We start from the raw sequence: 18265 nt of genomic DNA, 5'->3' as shown, positions 1-18265 counted from the left end.
TGATTCCTGCGGATCCGCGCGCTGCTCCTGTCAAAGGCTCGCAAATTAAAAGAATGAACGTAAGCGCTTCGGAGTGTGTGTGTGTGTGTGTGCTGGTGTTTTGGTGCTGCTGCTCCATGACCGCTGGGTCGGAGACGCACGAGCTGAGGATATTAGCGTATATAAATAGGGTATTATAGGCTATAAAATCCAAATGCAACTTTGCGCCTTAGCGCGCGCTGTACATGGCGATAGCAGCTGTGTGTAGACTGCGATAGAGGTCCATGCTGAAAACACACACACAAACACGAAAATTGCGGGTTTTTCTGATTTGTTGTTTAACATTTTGTCTCATGTTCGTCTGTGGATGCTTTAAAACTGATGGTGGAAAGTGAGAATGTCATGTCGCGTCATGTCGTGTCATTTTGCTTGGCGCACAGCATACCCCAGTGAGTCTATTAAGTGACTAAGACACACTAAAAGTCAGTTTCAAAGATATGAGAGACATTTTTAATGCCACAAACACGTGTGCACGCGCAAGAAATTGACCTTTCTTTAAAATACAAAGTGCACGCAAATGTGTGTGTGTGTGTGTGTGTCTGAAAACGTCAGCTTTGGCTTTTGTTTTCTGTGTACAGACCCGCAGGAAGTCTTCCCCGATGTGGCCGTCCGGAGTGGGCAGCAGACTGCCGTGTCCTCGCGAGTCGGCGTTGCGCAGAGCGGCCATCAGCGGAAACGTGCTCGCGCTGCCGCCGAATCACGTGCCCACGGGCCGCAGCGTGCGCGTCTTCATCTGCGCCAACCCAGACGGTAAAGAGCAAAGCTCGCTCTAACGGATGACTCACTAACCCTGGCGCGCGCGTGTATGTGTGTGTGTGTGTGTGTGTAGAAACCCCCCACCACCACCACCACCTAACACACACACACACACACAGAAATCGTGAGTCACATTTGGCTTAGGTCTTTTGGTTTTGTTGCCAGATTGACTGGTGCCCCGTTTGTTTGGGCTGTTTTAATTATTATTTTTATTCATTCATTCATTCATTCATTTATTTATTTTTTCATTAGTTTTAGCTTTATGGTTCAGTATCCATCAGCAGCTGGCAAAATAACAGTGTAGATCAGCAACCTAAGTTTCATTTCAACTTTGGGGGCAATGCACTGCTACACTGCACTAAAACCTTTTTTTTTTTTAAATAAATATTAATGACATATTCTGATATATTGCTCTAAGAATGTGCCAGTAATTTAATATGCAAGATAGTTTACTATAACATTAATAAACAACTCAAATTATAGCAATATTTTAGATAAACATGTTGCATGAACTCCACCTCTTAAGGCAAATATTCACAATTATTAAAGAAACCACTGTGACATTTTGACATTATGTCTTAAAAAATGTATGCAAAGTTGCTTTTTTCTGCAAGGACAAAACTACAGAAGTACCAATAAGCAGCTTTGCTGAGGTTCATCAGAAGGGAATCGATTCCATCCATGTCCCAAATGAGATCCTAAACCCTGTGTTTCTCCTTCAGCACTCTGGCGAAAGTGTTCAAGATTTTAAAAAGTGAGCAACTGGGACACATCTGCTTGCTGTTCTACTTTTTGCTATGACGTAGCATTAAGACACCATTTCAGAGTCAGAGTCATTTCAGAGTCACTTATCAATCCCCAATACTGACAGTATAAATATAGTCAATGCTAGACATGAAACTTTGAATAAATAACACTCTTGTTGTTAAATCAGGAACCCAGACTCTTGTTGTTCCCTTTCAAAGGGAACTCAACGTTGCATGAGCTTCACACTTTGGGAAGCGCCCTTGTGCATGACCGGTATCTGAAATCTGGGTAAAATCACATCTATTTATATGACTGCCATGGTCAGGTGATGTGGCATTTTGCACGTCGCGTGACAATAAAATGGCGCCTGTAAATCACGTCATCAGCTTTCTTTGTCTTCAGCGAAGCTGCATGCCAGTTATCTGTGTGAGAATTCCTAAAACTCTTCATTTCTCTTACATTCTGGAAATTACAGAGGGGGATGGACACATTTTTGTGTGAAGTGTATGGGAGTGGGGCTTGCAGCTGCAGCCTTCGAGGGGGCTGACTGCACTCACCTGAAACGAGATGGGTTAACGAACCTTAGGACTCTGGGCTGGCTGCTGTGAAGGCAGCCAGCTGGCTCATATCCTGGGGGTCCCATATGGATCTGGAGAGGGAACCAGAGACGAGCGCTGCTCACTTGTTTCCTCCAGATCCGACTCTCTGCTTCCGGGTTTTGTAGCTAGTGAAGCAACTTCTCCCTCTGGTATGGAGAGTCAACCCACCGTCTCTGACTCCGAGGAGCCAGAGGGGGAGCCAGTGAGAAGGAGAGCGCTCCCTGTCACAGCAGAAAACTCCCTGTTTTTTCCTCCAGAAGTGCACCATGAAGTATCACGCTTCTGGGGAAAGTCGTGTTTATAACCCCAAGATGGTGTATTATTTGGCCATCATGTGGGATCAATAGTATGGTTATTTTGCTATGCCGAAGGTGGAGGAGGCACTTGCGAGATACCTCTCTCCACCGATGGCAACAAAAGCTGTCAGAGGACAACAAAAATCTGATGCTTTCCCTCCAACAAATGTGGAAAGTTAATGTAACTAAAGACCATCTGTCAGTGTGGAAACTACTGCCAAATGTATCTCCATGGGTTCTGTCCTACATAGAAAGGGTACTGGTTCCAGTTCATACCTCGACCCCCCCATTTCAGAGGTGTGATCAACACAGTAGTTAGCACAATGCAGAGCCCAACGTTAGCTCAGGAAGTAAGATCGCTCTTGGACAATGGGGCCATAGAGCATGTACCCTTTTCTCTGTGGGAGGGAGGTTTTTACAGCTATTATTTCATGGTCCACAGAAAAGACAGGCATGTGCGGGCAATTTTAGATCTGCGTCATCTGAACCATACTCTTCGGACTTAAAGGTTCAGGATGTTGATGCTCAAACTTATCGTTCGACAGATTCAGTTTGAGGATTGGTTTGTAACGATTGATCTAAAAAAGGTGCATATTCCATTGCCCAGTCACAGGTAGTTCCTGAGGTTCATGTTTGGAGGAAACGTGTATCAATATTGGTTCTTCCTTTCGGTCTAGCTTTATCCCCACACACCCTCACGAAGTGCATGGATGCCGTTCTGGCTCCTTTGCGACTCCAGAGCATTTGTGTATTAAACTACCTGGACGACTGGGTAATTCTCAGGGGTTTGATCTGAGGACGAAACCCCTGAGAATAATCAGTGTCACATTGCAAGGCCTATTTGCTCTGAGAACTTGGAGGTATCCCCGGTGACTAGTCTTGGGTCACACTCTAAGGGTGCCTTTTTATTGCAAGACTCTTTATCGTAATGTCAGATGCCTCCCTCATGGTCTCTGGAGCGGCCCTCATCTAGCGTGGCATATAAGTCACCTAGAAATGTGGGTTGTACTCCTAGCACTGAAATTCTTCTTCTCAGTTGAGAGGTTACGATGTGTTAGTTATGACAGACAATACAGCGGTGCTTTCATATATCAATCAGCAGGGAGGGTTATGTTCATGCCCCTTGTTTAGGCAGGCTCAACTAATTCTTCTCTAGCAGAGGGGAAGCTTTGTCAGTGAGTGCAATGTAAATTCCGGGCAACCAGAATGTGGGGCAGACATCCTGTCGATGCAGAGGCTGAGGTCCGGGGATTTGGGGCTCCATCCACAGGTGGGTGAGTCCATATGGCGGAGGTTCGGCCGAGCGGCAGTGGATGTGTTCACCTCCGAGGAGACAACACTCTGCCCGCTGTGGTTCGTCTTCACTCCTCCCACACCAAAGAAAAATGGTTAAGGCTGGATGTCATGGTACACACATGACCGAGGTCACATCTGTACGCCTTTCCCCCTATCGCTCTGCTCCCACAGGCTATAGTGAGAGTTCGCAAAGACCGGGCTACGTTTGCTGCTTGTAGCACCTGATTGGCCAGCTTGAATTCGGTTCTCGGAAATGATATCTCTGCTTGACGGCACTCTATGGGAGATTCCTGTTTGCAGTGTTCTATTGTCTCAAACCAGAGGGTTGATTTATTACTCTCAGCTGGAACTATGGAAACTGTGAGTCTGGCCCCTGAGGGGTACCAGCTTTCAATTTTTTACCAAATTCCAATCTCTTAACCAAGGTTGTAGAGACCATATTAAACACTAGAGCACCATCCATGAGAAAATTGGGGCAAATTTTTTTATCATGATGTGAGGAACGTCAGTGAGACCCAGTAAACTGTGCAATAGCTACAGTCCTGGAGGACTCTGTGGGGCAACATCCTCAAACTTCGAGGTTTATGCATGGTGTCAGATGGCCAAGGCCCATCTGCAGACCATACGTACCTTTCTGGACCTTTCTGTGGTCCTGGAAGGTCTGTCAGGTGCCCCATTTGAGCTGTTGGAGTCAGCTTCTTAGAAGATTCTGACCCTAAAGGTAGCTCTTTTGGCTGGCCCTGACATATCTGTTGCCCCTTCCTGCCTTAACTTTGCCCGTGTATTAGCCAAGGGCTCCTTATATCCTAGGCCGGTTTATTCCTAAATGCTTACGTCTACTGCGCAACCGGTAATGTTGCAGGCTTTCTGCCCTCATTTGTTCCTTACACCGGAAGGAGGAAGATTGCACCTACTGTGTCCAGTGAGGGCTCTTTGTATTTATGTCCACAGGTCTGGCCAGTAGTATAAGATGGAACAGTTGTTGGTCTACTTTGCAGTGACAGTAGAGGTGATGCTGTGTCAAAGCAGCGCATCTCTATGGCTTATGAAGCATGTGGTCTTGCTATGCCTCTGGGCATAGGGGCTCATTCCATTAGGGGGGTCACGTCCTCAAAGGCTATATTTAGGAGGTACCTTTACAGGATGTGTGTGCTGTGTGGTCTACGCCCCACACATTCATTCAGTATTACAGTTTGGACGAGGATCTTGCAGTGACCCTCAGTCCCAGACCTTTTGGGACAGGCCATACCCTCAGTATGACAGAGTGGGTATACTCATTCCTACAGCATGAAGCTCACGCAACGTTGAGTTCCCTTTGAAAGGGAACATCTGGATTACGCATGTAACCCTGTTTCCTGAGAAGGGAACAAGACGTTGCATAGCTTTGCCATACTAAGGTATTCCTATACATTGCGTTTTCACTTCAGACAAAGAGAAGCTGATAACGGGGTTTACAGGTGCCTTTTTATAGCCACGCGATTGGCAAAATGCCACATCACCTGACCATGGCAGGCCTGTAAATAGGCGTGGTTTACAGATACCGGTTGCGTGCGAAGGCACGTTCCACAGCGTGAAGCTCACACAACGTCTCATTCCCTGCTCAGGGAACAGGGTTGTATGCGTAACCCAGACGTTTTTCCCTCTTTCCCTTTGTCAGAACCCATTTAGGTTCTATTCAGAAGCCTACAACAGAGCGCTTATCTATCAGAGAATGTTTCAACTACAACCCCAATTCCAAAAAAGTTGTGACAGTATCGAAAATGCTAATAAAAACAAAGAGCAGTGATTTTTATGTGTACTTTAACTTGTATTTAAACAAAAAACATATAAAGATAAGGTATTTGATGTTTTACCTAATGAACTGCATAGTTTTTTGAAGATAAATGTTCATTTTTAAATTGATGCATGCAACATATTCCAAAAAAGTTGGAATGATGCAATATGTTGAAATTAGAAGGTGATGTGAAACAGGTGAAGTAATCGTCTAATCAGGCCTAGTCCATCAAGAACAAGGATGGTTTGAGGCCCGCCAATCTGCCAACAGATGCATCAGCAAATACTCTAACACTTTAAGAACAACATTCCCCAAATACAAATCGGTAGGATTTGCCTTACTACAGTGCACAATATAATTAAAAGATTCAAATAATCCAGTCAAATCTCAGTGCATAAAGGGCAAGGTCGAAAACCAGTTCTGAATGCGTGTGATCTCTGATTCCTCAGACCTCACTGTCTTAAAAATCGTCTAATAATTGTTATTAAAAGAAAAGGCGATGTTACACAGTGGTAAACAGTAGACTGTCCCAACTTTTTTGGAGTGTGTTGCAGTTATCAGATTTGAAATGAGTGTATATTTTCAAAAATAAATTAAATTCACAAAGTAAAACATCAAACAATGTGATATTAATGTGTTTTCAATATAATACAGGATCAACTGAAGTTTCATATGACTCTTTTTGTTTGTTTTTTTGTATTTTTCATACAGTCCAAACTTTTTCTGAATTGGGATTGTATCTAATTATCCAAATTACACTTGCCACAATGATTTTAGATGACTATGAGAGTAGCACTGCATTGTGTTTCATTACATGCAGCCTGAACTGTACACCGGACAGCCAGCTGTGTGTCATCAGCATGATGATGACTGAACTACTGTGATAGCTGTCAGTGCAGTCATGCTGAAAAGAAAAAAAAGCAATAAATATAGCACTCTAGGAAGAGCCCAAGCTGTTAGGACACAAAGCAAGGGCAATCCTAAAATAACCCTGCACTGGTTTGCAAAAATTCATTAGGGCCATTAGGGAAAGGGTGTTGGTAGTGTGAAAACCCAAACTGATGACTTAGCAGCAGAGCAATGAGAGCCTGCATTTTTACTATTTAAAACAGACCTAATTCACTATAAACCAGCTCATACATGCAACATTGTTGAATTAATGTTGAGCCATAAATAAGTGCAGTAGCAAGGAATAAATAAATAACAAACTCACCACCAGCCTGAAGCCAATTTTAAGATTGTGATTACAAGTAGACATTTGGCAAGACAAGCATTCAAGTTATTTGCTTATTTTTGTATATCACATGCAATATTTCAAGAAATACAAAGCCAAATTTTTAAGGATTACATCAAAGGACCAGTATGTGTGAGTGATGCTCAGGAGCAGTATGTCACTCATAGGTGCAAGCAATGCAAAAAGCATACAGCACTAGATTTGACTCTGAGCTGCAGGAAGACCTTAAAATAGGGCTTCTAATCTGGGAGTAAACAAGGCAAGGAAAGGGCAGGTTAGGTGAGAAGAGAGAGAGTGAGAGAGAGAACGAGAGAGTGAAACAGACAGGGTTGGTGACATTAGTGTAAAGTAAAAAGGAAGATGGGATAACCATACACTTTAACTAATAATAGACCTTTAAATATGACCAGAGTTGGGTGTGTTGCGTTAGAAAGTAACACGTTACTGTAATATAATGACTTTTTCTGATAACACAGTAATGCAACACATTACTTTTAAAATGTATGTAATTTGATTACAGTTACTGATGTCAATAAAATTCTGTTACTTGCATTACAAATTTGTTAAGAAAACAATATTAAGCAAAATGTCTTTTTAAAATAAATCATGTTTTACCCAGAAGATTTTTTTCTTTAGCCCTGAATAATTCTCCACTTGGAGAGGTTTGTCACTATGTAACTGAACGTCATTAAAAGAAGACCGCCTGTAATTTTATATCTTCGGTGAACGGAGGCGAAGCCAATCAGACAGCGTTTACAGGAAAATACGTGGAAACACTCATGTCTTATTGGATGACAGCTCTCAGTTCTGCCAAACGCTAGCTCACAGTCAGTGTGAGGAAAAATGGATATACACAGATATTTTTGTAAACCAGTAAAGGGGTTGAAACTGAAACTGAAACAGGAAAACATACGGAAGCATAAGGAACGATAATGTACTTTGCATGGCACTGTAGCAGCTAAACCCATACAGTGATAGCTTAGCTGTGCCTCCCCTTGGCTAGCGACATCAAAGTAGCCTAGTTAGAAAAGTTTGATATTTAATCGGTCTGGTAGTCCTACAAACACCTGAGGCAAGTTTTATGATAAATCCAACTTTTTCTGATCATGTCATACATTGCACACTAAAATTACTGAAAGAACTATGAGTTTTACTTAGTAGTGTATTTTTGTAGGTTTTGACAGTAACGTGCAAGTAAAGCAGTTAGTAATCTGATTACTTTTTACATGCTGTAATCAGATTACAATTTTAAAGTGGTTATTAGTAACCTGTAGTGGATTACTTTTTTGAGTAACTTACCCAACAATGAATATGACACATGATTTTACCTTCAGTGCTACATGTCAGTGGTCATAATTAATTAATTAACCTTAATTTAACTTCACACAATCCCCTGTTTTTTAGACATACAAGTGGGTTCAGTATATTTCATTAGGTTTTCTACTTAAATATAACTTTTCAGCTGTCAATAAAATATCTAATCAGAGGATTCTAATCAGAGGATGTAACAACTCAGACCCGAATGAGTCTGGACCAATAATATCCAACCAGTCAGGACAAGGAAGCATCTCTATGTACCTGCCAATCACATTGGCACTTACATTAAGACCTATAAGCATTGGAATAAACACTCAAACGAGGGGCTATATTTGTCTGAAATTTGAGTTCAAATAAACTCGCTTCAGTTAATCTCCAATATCTCTGACTGTACCTTGAATAAATTTAGGCGCGCAGAATACAAAAATGCTGAGATAAGTCTTTGATCAAAATAGCAACAAAAATACAAAGGCAAAAGAGAATTTTTTTAACTCAGTAAATTGCAAATGGCTTTTCAGGGCAGAATCATGGGATGTAGTAAGAAAATAAAAACTGAGCGAATGTAGATGCTGGGGACACTTCTGTCATGGATCGTTAGACACTTATTAAGCACACATACAGCCACCACATCTTTATTCCTTGATAAAGCTTTATGTGCTTGGACACTGAAAAAAAAAACATAGATTGCAATTGCAATCAGACTAACTATCCTCCAGCTAAGCAGTAGACAACCTGTCGCATGTCTACATGTCGCATGTTCTACAGCTGCAGAGAGCAGACAGTGGACAGCTTCAGCTCTAGGAAAAATCTCAGGGACTATAGACCTGAAGCAAACAGTGAGGTGTGAGAGAAGAAGGAGGCTTTCTGCAGGGTATAAATAAATATATATATATATATATATATCACGTATACTGTATTTATTTTCACTGAGTGAAAATGAATGTGGCTTAGGAATTTGGTTATGTCTCCTGCTGTTTGTGTGAAGCTCATCCTACATGAGCACTAGAGGGTGCAATTAATTCACTGGAAATTCACCCACACTCCCACACACCTCGTAATATGTGCCTTAAAATCTTCCTCCTTAATTATCCTTAACCCTGAAACTCTCTTTTTGTGTTATGATCCTTACCCATGCCATGGTTCAATGCTCTCTATGATTTAAAGGCACTGCTGTGTCAAGGAAGTGGAGAAGCTGCAGTGAGTTACACTAGAAGTCGAAACGGCAGCTTTAAGGAAACAGGGGGAATAACATTTATACGCTTGTTTGGCTCTCCTGGCTCTCTCTAGGGCAAATCCTTGGTGCTTCAGATTTTATGAGCACTGATATATATATATATATTTTTAACAGAGAAAGGGATCTGATATTCACAGTCTTGTTTCAAAGTCATTTGCTTGTACCATGTAGGAGCTTCTTAAACATTTTTTTCTTGTGGCTTCTTATTTAGTTAATTATTTTAGTGCACATGACCTTACTCACTGATTATAGTGACTTTGTTTATTTCAGATTGATCACAAAATTGCAGATCTGGGCTCGGTTTACCACTAACTGTATCTATCACATTATATAAACAGTATATTTGCATTTGGAAAGTCACTCCTATTGTCTAGCATTGGAGAAATATGGACCATGTATAACTGTACTCCATTTTCACAATTAATGTAGTGACAGTGCAAACTGTTCCCTGCCTTATAAAGATTTACAAATTTAATGGGTAATATTTTACATTAAATGAGATTAAGGTTCTTTTCATTAACTAATCTGTATTCATTTTATTGTATCAATTAATTTGCTGTATTAATTAACATTAACAATTGTTAAAGTGGCATTCATAAACCATAAGTAATGTTAACATAGTATTAATTGGAATTTGTTTAAATATTAACTAAATATACTTGCATTGCTTAATGTTTATTTAATGCATGAATAAATTCCACATTAAAAATTCTACATAAAAAGTCCACACAAATCAGCACAAATTAAAAAATAGAAAGCATGGTACTAATTGTCCTAAAAACTTTCTGAATTGTCACCTCCAGGTATAAATATTAAACCATGTTGTTTGTTCATTCATTCATCTTCAGAAAACACTTTATCCTGGGCAGGGTCAATCTAGAGGAATCTGGAGTCTATCCCAGGAACACTACGCCAGTCCAACACAGGGCACCATGCACACACACACACACACACACACACACACACACACACACACACACACACACACACACACACACACACACACACACACACACACACACACACACACATATACATATTCACACCTAGGGGCAATTTATAGTAGCCAGTCCACCTACTGCAGGGGTGTTCAATTATATCCACGAAGGGCCGGTGTGAGGGCATGTGTTCAGTCCAACCAAGCAGAAGCAACATCTGATACACTATTGAGAAGCCAAGATCAGCTGATTAAATAGGTGGAATCAGGTATGGCTCCTGCTTAATTGGAATGAAAATTTGAACCTACAACGGTCCTTGCGGATAAGAGTGGACACCCGGCCTACTGGCATGTCTTTGGGAGGTAAGAGGGAAGCAGAGAGCCTAGAGGAAACCTACATGAACATGGAGAGAACACTATTCATCTTCACTGATTTTTTACAGTAACATTCACAAACCTTCATTAAGGTGTTGATTCATATTGGTGAATATTTGTACTTAAGTTTATGGATGGTATGAACTCCCCCCATGTGTGCGGAGTTTGCATGTTCTCCGTGCTTTTGGGGTTTCATCCCGGTACTCTGGTTTCTTCCCTCAGTACAGAGATATGTGTTGTAGGCTGGAATAGGCTCCAGGCTCCCCTTCAACTCTGTACAGGATACAGAAGTGTTATACAAGTTACTTTGTTAATGTTACTTATAGTGTCTTTATGATGAATTTCATGGTAGTGCCTTGAATAAGTCAATTAAGGGAACCTTAATGTTAAGCATTACATAATTAATCTGTCATTTTTCAAAGTCTAAGTAAGCATAAATATTTATAAGCTGGAGTTTTTTTCTTTTTTATTAGACATTTTTTGAGGTAACTTTTACATAGCATCCCAGAAGAAAGAGAGAGAGAGATTGGGTTAAAACAATTATGGATTTGATAATCTTTTGTACAAGGGCCAGACAGTACAATAAAAAACAATCTGTCCAATCCTCTCATCGTACCACCCTTTACTAAAAGCAACAGGCGTTGTGTAATGATGAAAAATACATAGATCTAGTCAAGTGCTCAGGTTCTATATAAAAGAGCTCCTATATGATAAATACTTGAAAAAGGACTTAGCCAGGATCTCACAACCTAAACAAAGCAAGAAATTAGATTATTAAATACATACATACATACCTATTTTCTTCTGAGAATATAAGGCATAAAATTGAAATAAATAATTGTTAAAAAAAAAAAAAAAAAAGGTCTTGTTTTATTTGACCTGGTGATATGCTTGATACCTACGTGTACAAGTGAACAAATTAAAAGGCCTTGCCTTTACACTGGGGTATTGTATGATGGTTAGCTTCATGTTTAATGGAGAGCAGAGAATCTCAGAAAGTGGTCCCTAAAAGTGTTCAATAAAGGACTGCTTTATTTTATTCAATTCGGCTCCATCTCCTGAGACTGAAAAGATGTTTAATGGCAATCTTTTGGAGCTTTGAATGAGGCCACAGGGCTTTATGGGAGAAACTGAAAGTCTCATTTATTTATTTTATTTCTCCCCTGCCCTTCCCTTTCTCTTTTTGCTCCAGCTAACCCTCCCCCATTCAATACAATCTAGTTCAATAATGCTTTATTGGCACTGCTCTCTCTCTCTCTCTCTCTCTCTCTCTCTCTCTCTCTCTCTCTCTCTCTCTCTCTCTCTCTCTCTCTCTCTCTCTCTCCCTCCCTCCTCACAGAAATGATCTCACCAGTTCATTTGAGATCAAGTTCTTTTCTCTTGCTCCTGGTTTACAACCTATCGTCATCAATCACAGCAAACGTTTAAGCCGTGAGATCCATAAAGCCTGAGTGAAAGCTACAGCTCTGGCCAGTCTGCTGCCAGAGACTGTGTGTGTTTGTCTGTGTGTGGGAGAGAGACAGATTTCAGGTTATAAGATGATGTAGTTGGTAGATATGTATATTGTCAGAGAGAGCTATAGTAAACGTGAAAGAATGGATTATAGTAGTTATGCCTAGCAATTAATGTTAGTGTGTATGTGTATGTATAGAGTTGCACATTCTCTAAAGTCTTTCTTTTCAAAATGCAAAAAGCAATGAAGCAAATCATAGACACAGTCAGCAGCTATGCTATATTTGTGCTTTGGACCATGTCTGTGCACAACCAAATTTAGCTTCTCACAAATACTTTATCTGACATAGGAAAAGTTCAGATAAAGTGCTTTTCAGTTATTCAAGCATCTGTTTATTTATTTATTTTGAGCTAATGAAAAAGAAGAGTCTAACATGGGAATAAAACGGGACTATAACCTTTAATGCATTATATTTCTGTTTAAAGGAAAAATAAAAACATCTGCATCTTCACTGAAGGAAGTTTGGAGTTTATCTTGCACTCCTAGTTTCTTGTTGATTGGATGACTGGGGGATTTTAATAGTAATTTTCTTTATATTCATTTGCATTTAGAAATTGCAGCCAAGCTTGCACATTATATTAATGATATAGAAACATGGTCAGAAATACATATTTTTTTCTGATCGATCAAGACATTCAAGAGATTGTCATGCCTAATGAACAATAAATCAACTGTCAGTGCTGTAAGAGTCCCTCAGCATGTGATTTCTACATGCAGTACCTTGAAAGAAATCTGGCACCAGTATCGTAAATGTTTATTTTATGTTTTTGGCATCACTGTGTCAGTAGGAAAGACCAAATTTAGATTCTCAAATGGTCATTTTCTTTAAAAAAGAAGGGTTAATGTTTCAGAGAAATTTATTTTATTAAAGAAACTAACATATTACAGGTGTACCAACCAAGTTTAGTCAACATAGGAGCTCTGGAGGCTAAATAGATGAAGTTGGAAAGATTGGAAAGATTTTTTTTTGACTACTTACATTTTGGTAACATTGCTTAATATGAGTCCCAAATACACCATATAGCTTATATCTCATTAGTGGAGTTGACATCTGTGATCCTCTTTCATTCCAAGTTGTTAACAGTGAATAGTGTGGATATGTGCTTGTTTATATCAGAGTTTATATTATTAGTTTATATTATAGCCTAGCTAGAAGCATCAACAGATGTCTACAGCACTGATCTGCCCTTTGGCAGCTGTCCATTTATTGCACTTGACAATTTGACCTACCATTATTTATCCAGAGCGACATATCATCTAATCCTGTAATTCATGTGTTCTTGGAACAGTGGTGTTTTTGCCAGAGCAAAGTCCTGTGCCACACAAGAACAACTATCCCAGATCCTCCAAGCTTGGAAAAACCTAACTGAAAATTATTTAGTGGTTTAATTTATATTTTACTCTTTACTACTTTTAATAACTAATTGTTTATATATAGAAACACTGAGTTTCATTATTACCACTGTTCTTGGTTTGAAGCACGATGAGTGCTGCTTTCATGTTGTTTTGGATTCACATCATGTGCCTATGTTTACATTGCCATATGCTATTTTTTCTGTTCTAGTTCTGTTTCTGCCCCGGCCTGTCATTTGTTTGTTACCTGATGTTGTTCACCTGTTCTGTATCTTACCCTTGATTAGTTTTTCGATTTAAATCCAGTTGTGTCATAGTTCCTTTTGTGAAGTCTTACCATGCACTTGTCTCGTTAAGTCCACACCTTAGTTTGCCATGGGCCCTGTACTTTCTAGTTTCTAGTGGTATTTCCTGTTTTTGTCCTGATTTCTGGTTTATGGTTTATGGATTATCCTAGTTTATCGTGTCTGCCTGTTTTTGACCAATGCTACAGACTTTGAATATTATAGTCAGATTTGTTTATACACTCGCATGTTGCCTTCTATAACAGCACATTACAATGGCCTGGCCTGTTGAACATGGTCGTTGTGCTGTCATGTTTTTTTTGTTAATCATGGACACGATAGACAGAGAAGTAATTTGCCAGGACAAAGACTTCAAGAGAAGAGGATAATTAGGCAGGAATAAGTCAATACATGTTTCAGCCACTCCAGTTTATTAAGTCATTGAGTGAGTGGAGACAGAATATAAAGGACATGCAAATACTGTACTGACACCATAAAGTTTATAAAGATATACTGAAAATCATGAGGGTAAAAAAAACAGTGAGCAATGATTTTCTTATCATACAAAAATGTCAAACCCTATTTGTTTTAGCTTTGCCATTTTATGTTTCTATGATTAAGATCCACAGGAATTAGATACAGACCCCCTCATGTATTATCAATAAAGTATAGGATTTACGCCACAAGAGAAAAAACTGTATGAATAATGACTGAAATGTAGACTCTGTTTGGTTGAACCAGAATCAATGATTTTTTTATTCTGTTTTAGCTCTGCACTTCAGCACAGTGGATATGATGTAACTGTGAGTGTGAGGATAAAATGCAGGATGTAAACTTTCACTTAGGTTTGTACAAACATGGGTCGAAAACAATACAAACTGTGGGTAAATTAACAATAAATGAAGAACAACTGTCATGTGAAACAATTCATTTGCAATTGAAATTGTTGGCCTGAAGACTATAAAGCATCCACCACACCAAATAGCTTTCCCGATATATTGTAAATTCATGTTTTAAAATCATATCCATTGCATCATTTCATTTTCTCAAAGGAACAAAGAAATCCATTGCTGTTCAGTTACTCACAGACTGTATGACATATTGAAAAGGATCCATATGCAGTATATCTTCATCAGGGTTGCACTGTGCGTTCTAGATAACACTATATTTGTCATGTTGTTTACACAATAGCACACCTGAGCAAACAGGGGAAAAATACATTTCAAAAGACTGGTGAAATGTGTTTAACATTGCAAACTCCTGACCTTGAGCTGTCAACCTATCTACTGAATGGAATGTGACAAAAATAAAGGTGAGGTAGAGGGAGCAAGAGGTCTCTATAAAAGTGAAATACTGTCACTGTGAAGCTCTTTCTATACATACACGCAAATATATCCATCTCAAATAAAAAAAGTGGTTTATAACCTGAAGCAATTCAATGTAGGGATGAAAACCTCATTTCATCAGTTGTTCAGTATGCAGTATATATACAATTAAATGAATGTAATTAGCTAGATTCATCATTAGTCACAATCAGAGCTTGCTTACTACTGAACTTATCTCAAATGTAGGGAAGAGATCTCATCTGCATCTCTTAAGTTTATGTGAGATTTATTTCTCTGTTTTATATTTTGTATAAGAGTTTTAAATGTTTTATTTTATTTTAAATGTTTATGTGAGACTAGACTAATTTATGTTATGAGTCATTTAAATTTCAATATAATTGTGTTGAGTATGAGAAGTAGTGTTGTGGCGCTTGTGCGAGTGATGCACTGAGTTCATGTTGGGGTCGGGGGACATGCACAAAAAAAGAGCGCGAAAGTTCATGTCAGTGACTCAAGGAGGGAATGTAGCTCTGACAATAAAGTCAGTAAAAGCTTTATTTCTAAGTGTGTATGCCTGCATTATTCAAACCCGTTTAGAGATCGGACCTTCGCAAGTTCTTCTTAACCCCTCTTACATTTACATATAATTGACCTAGTTAGTTTAGATTATTTATTCCCTTTATATTATCATATTTATGCATTTATAAATATTGAATGGAACCTTTATCAAAAATAAAAGACAAAAATACTTAAACTAAAATTTCATATTTCTTGTTTGTCAGCATTCCATATTTAGATGCTAACTGCTATCATTGCTAAAAGAAATTTAGTAAGTAAAAATATCTTGAATAAAGGCAAAACTTACCTAATATTTCTCCTTAAAACATTACTATGATAAATGGCGCACTTATATAGTGCTTTTATCCAAAGCGCTTTACACTGTGTCTCATTCACCCATTCACACACACACCAGTGTTAGCAGAGCCGCCATGTAAGGCGCTAACTTGCCATCGGGATTAACTTGGGGTTCAGTGTCTTGCCCAAGGACACTTCGGCATGTGGAATCACGTGGGCCAGGAATCGAACTGCCAACCCTACGATTAGTGGACAACTCGCTCTACCACCTGAACCACAGCCACTCATATTAAATGCCAACTTAACATTATAATAACCTACAGTGCCCTCCACTAATACTGGCACCCTTGTAAATATCAGGAAGAAAGGTGTGAAAATTGTGTTTATTGATTAAAATTTTTATATTTTGTTCAAAATATTCACAAAAATACTCTGCTCTCATGGATATCAAACAACTGCAAACACAACACAGGTTTATTAAAAAATAATCTTTGTTAAATATATGTGTGCCACGATTATTGGCACCCCTATGAATTCATATGAGAAAATATATTTGGAGTATATTCCCATTGATATTTAAAAAAAAAATTAGTACACCTGGTTGACTAGGAACAGGAAATTGTTCAACCATGACTTCCTGTTTCATGCAACCCAAGACGCAACTAACTTCTGCAATTCTAACTTCTGTGATCCTTGGAGATTTTTTGGCCACTTGAACCATCCTCTTCACAGTGCGTTGAGACAATATAGACACACGTCCAATTCCAGGTTGATTCATAACATTTCCAGTTGACTGGAACGTCTTAATTATTGCCCTGATGGTGGAAAGGGGATTTTCAATGCTCGTGCTATTTTCTTATAGCCATTTCCTATTTTGTGAAGCTCAACAACCTTTTGCTGCACATCACAGCAATATTCCTTGGTCTTACCCGTTGTTATTAATGACTAAGGGGATTTGGCCTTATATATCATATTTATACCCCTGTGCAACATGAAGTCATGGTTGAACAATTTCCTGTTCCTAGTCACCCAGGTATACTAAAAAAATTAAATATCAATTGGGTGTGTACTTCACATATATTTCTCATATGAATTCACAGGGGTGCCAATAATTGTTGCACACCTATATTTAACAAATATATATTTTTGGATAAACCTGTGTTGTGTTGGATATCCATGAGAGCAGAGTATTTTTGTGAGTTTCTTTTAACAAAAGATCAAAAGGTCAAACAAATGAAGACATTTTTTCACAGCCTTCTTTGCAAATATTTACCAAGGGTGCAAATATTAGTGGAGGGCACTGTATATATTTATCTCCAAAGCCTGCAAGCTTTTAGCAAATTCACATGTCCACACCTTACGCCTCCCTCCTGACTCTTATGACTCTGATGTATCAGAGCTACAGGCTGGTGCGCTATTTTTGATTATGTAACCACACATTTGTTCAACAGAACATGATAACGTGTGCGTGTGATAGAGATTATACAAGAATAAACTAACCATTTCTGACTACAGTCTGTCACTTGATCAAGATCACAAGTAGCCTTTATGATGTAAAAGATGCTAAAAATGTGTTGCCTGAGAAAAACTTTTTTTTCCTGATGAAATGAAAGAGCCTTTATTCCTACATTCTGTGTGTTTGGTTGCAGATACGGAGGCAGAGAGGAATGCCCTGAAAGAACACGTCTACCCCAAACTGAGGGACTTCTGTAGAGAAAACTATGGCATTGAGTTCCAGGTAAATTATGTTTTCACTGGATGCGTACTATGCTTGTACCAGCAGGGTTGGTAGACTTTTTGGTTCTCCAGAAATAATATCACGGAGCTTTTCTCAGTTTAACAGGGTTACAGGTGTGAGGAATGGTGTGACTAAATCTTTCTGTCTGTTTCACACTATTTTCCTCTCTCTCTCTCTCTCTCTCTCTCTCTCTCCCTCTCTCTCCCTCTCACTCGTTCAACGTCCTGCTTTAAGCACTGAATGAGATGTACCCTTTGCTTAGTCCTGATTTGATTTCCTCCCTTCCCTCCTCCCATGCTCACTGAGGATGGTTTACAATGCAAATTGCTTGTGTTGTAGGAGAAAAGAGAGAAAGGATAGGTCTCTATCGAGGCTGTTTGTTAAACAAATCCAGAAGGGTCATGAGAGACTGTGGCCAGCGGCTGAAGCAGATGCCCATGATTGGACTAAAACGACACAGGCTTCGGGTTTGTCCTGGATTAGAAAGCTCTCCCTCCAGCACCTCTTACCCTTATGTAAACAAGTCATGACCCATTTAAGGGAACAATGGTGTAATATTCAGAATTGAGGCATTATATTTCTTGAAAATGTCT

The 18265-nt window shown here is 39.2% G+C and overlaps 1 protein-coding gene across 1 annotated transcript in view; it reads left to right on the top strand.

Moving 5' to 3' along the window:
- Nucleotides 1–638: 638 nt before the first annotated feature.
- LOC128610138 (NACHT and WD repeat domain-containing protein 2) overlaps nucleotides 639–18265 on the top strand; it is a 53055-nt gene continuing 35428 nt past the window's right edge. The window contains exons 1-2 of the mRNA XM_053629243.1: nucleotides 639–789; nucleotides 17584–17672. Coding sequence (XP_053485218.1) covers nucleotides 639–789; nucleotides 17584–17672 — 240 coding nt within the window. The remainder of the gene's footprint in view (nucleotides 790–17583; nucleotides 17673–18265) is intronic.

This window comes from Ictalurus furcatus, chromosome 7 (assembly GCF_023375685.1).
Source record: "Ictalurus furcatus strain D&B chromosome 7, Billie_1.0, whole genome shotgun sequence".
NCBI lineage: Eukaryota > Metazoa > Chordata > Actinopteri > Siluriformes > Ictaluridae > Ictalurus > Ictalurus furcatus.
The sequence above is the reverse complement of the archived record's forward strand: the minus strand, read 5'-3'. Positions and strand labels throughout refer to the sequence as shown.